Consider the following 1,753-nt stretch of genomic DNA (forward strand, 5'->3'; position numbering starts at 1 on the left):
TGCAAGGACACCACAGCTTTTTCATTTTAGCATTACACAAACAAATGAATAACCTAGTTTGGATGCAGAGGACAAAAATCAAGATGCACGAAGTTGTGCTGCATTTCTGCGGCTGGTGTGATTTATTCCACTTGTTTAGTCCACATGCGTGACAAAATCCACTTTCCTTCATGTATTAACATGGTGGTCTGGTGATTCTCAAATGAGTAATTTGTAGAAAGTGGTCTGTTATCAACAGCATGACAAGCGTAAATTAATCTCATCAAAGTCACAGTTTATCTTGGGAAGTCCCGTGAGACTGCTTATGTGGTTTAGCCAGCGTTGYGACTTGCCAGTCTGCCCTGCATGCCTGGCCACGAAGCCCTAACAGGAGGCTACAGAACATTGTATACTGTAGATTTTATGAGATTTGCTGAAGCCAGAGTTTGACTGTGTGAKTAAAGATGCTGTAAAACTCTCGGAGCATGACAGTGGAGATGGGCCTGATTTATTTGCCTCACAGTTAACACACTGCCTTTTGTCTTTCCGCAGCTCCATCCACTGTATCTATAATGCATCAGGTCAGTCGCACTGTGGACAGCATCACCCTCTCCTGGTCCCAACCAGACCAGCCTAATGGAGTCATCTTAGACTACGAGCTACAATATTATGAAAAGGTACACACAGTTACTGACCCATGCACACATGCTTTCTCCAAGCCCTTGTTGATCCTTATGAATTAATTTTGTTTTCTCCAAAGTAGGCCAAATAATGTCATAATCCCTTTTTTTTACTGCGCAATTTAATTTAGAAGTTCCTCACGCTCGTTTGCGTAGCAGCAGATCCTTGAAGGCATGTAGCTTCTGAATATTGCTTAGAACCTCTGTTCATTCTCGTCCAATTACGATCATGGTCAGTCACTGCGAAGGAAAACCACACTCAGCCCTGAAGAAAGGCCACTGGGGATTGATGTGTAGAGACTTGTGGTTAAAACTATGGTGCGCTGACTGATGTAAAAATAGTGTTTTAGGGGCACGCTCGCTGAAATCTGCATACTTTCTCACAAGAACACTTACAGTAAAAAAAACAGCATTTATTCAAGCACACTGAAGACTTAAAAACACAAACATGTAACCGTGCGCAGATGCACATATGTGCAGAGTTTGTCAAGCTTTATTTGAGATACTGTTTTGTTCTTCTTTTGATTATAATTCTCTGACACTGCTGGAGAAAGCTGTCAGAACAATTGTTCCAGCCACTGTTAYGGCTCAGAAGTGCGCGCTGAGAAGTGTATTGAAGACAGCAGCTAAAAACGTCATAGTCTCAGCTCTCAAACCTGTCAGCATGCTGAAGAGGGAAAGCATGGCAGTGAAATACAGCTCTGATCATTATAAGACACGGCTCAGAGGAGCGGCTTGACCTGGAACTGCCACCAAATCTGCCTTCTTAAAAGCGTCTGCTGGATGTTTGCCTATTTTTGTCTTTTTTATAAAACAGTATTCAGAATAGTTTGACTTAGGTTACCTTAAATGACTCAAAATAAATGGTAAAAAACTAAATATTTTTCAGATACTGTATTTATTCAAGTATAATACGTAAAATTAAATCCATAAAATCATCCATAAAGTTGGAGGTAGTATTATACTCGGATAAATATTTTTACTTATGTATTTTAACTGAAATTTCGGCTTCATTCACAAAATGCATGAGTCCGGAAATGAGACCACGATGTAAAAAGCAGTTGAGCAAGCTTACCTGTGACACTCCTTTGTGC

The 1,753-nt window shown here is 40.6% G+C and overlaps 1 protein-coding gene across 4 annotated transcripts in view; it reads left to right on the plus strand.

Annotated features, from left to right (window-relative positions):
* Positions 1 to 1,753, plus strand: part of ephb2b (eph receptor B2b) — a 124,680-nt gene that overhangs the window by 99,492 nt on the left and 23,435 nt on the right. For all 4 annotated transcript variants that reach the window (XM_014009597.1, XM_014009599.1, XM_014009598.1 and 1 more), the window contains exon 6: positions 532 to 656. In XM_014009597.1, the coding sequence (XP_013865051.1) occupies positions 532 to 656 (125 nt within the window). The remainder of the gene's footprint in view (positions 1 to 531; positions 657 to 1,753) is intronic.

Source organism: Austrofundulus limnaeus, unplaced genomic scaffold (assembly GCF_001266775.1).
Source record: "Austrofundulus limnaeus strain Quisiro unplaced genomic scaffold, Austrofundulus_limnaeus-1.0 Scaffold59, whole genome shotgun sequence".
NCBI lineage: Eukaryota > Metazoa > Chordata > Actinopteri > Cyprinodontiformes > Rivulidae > Austrofundulus > Austrofundulus limnaeus.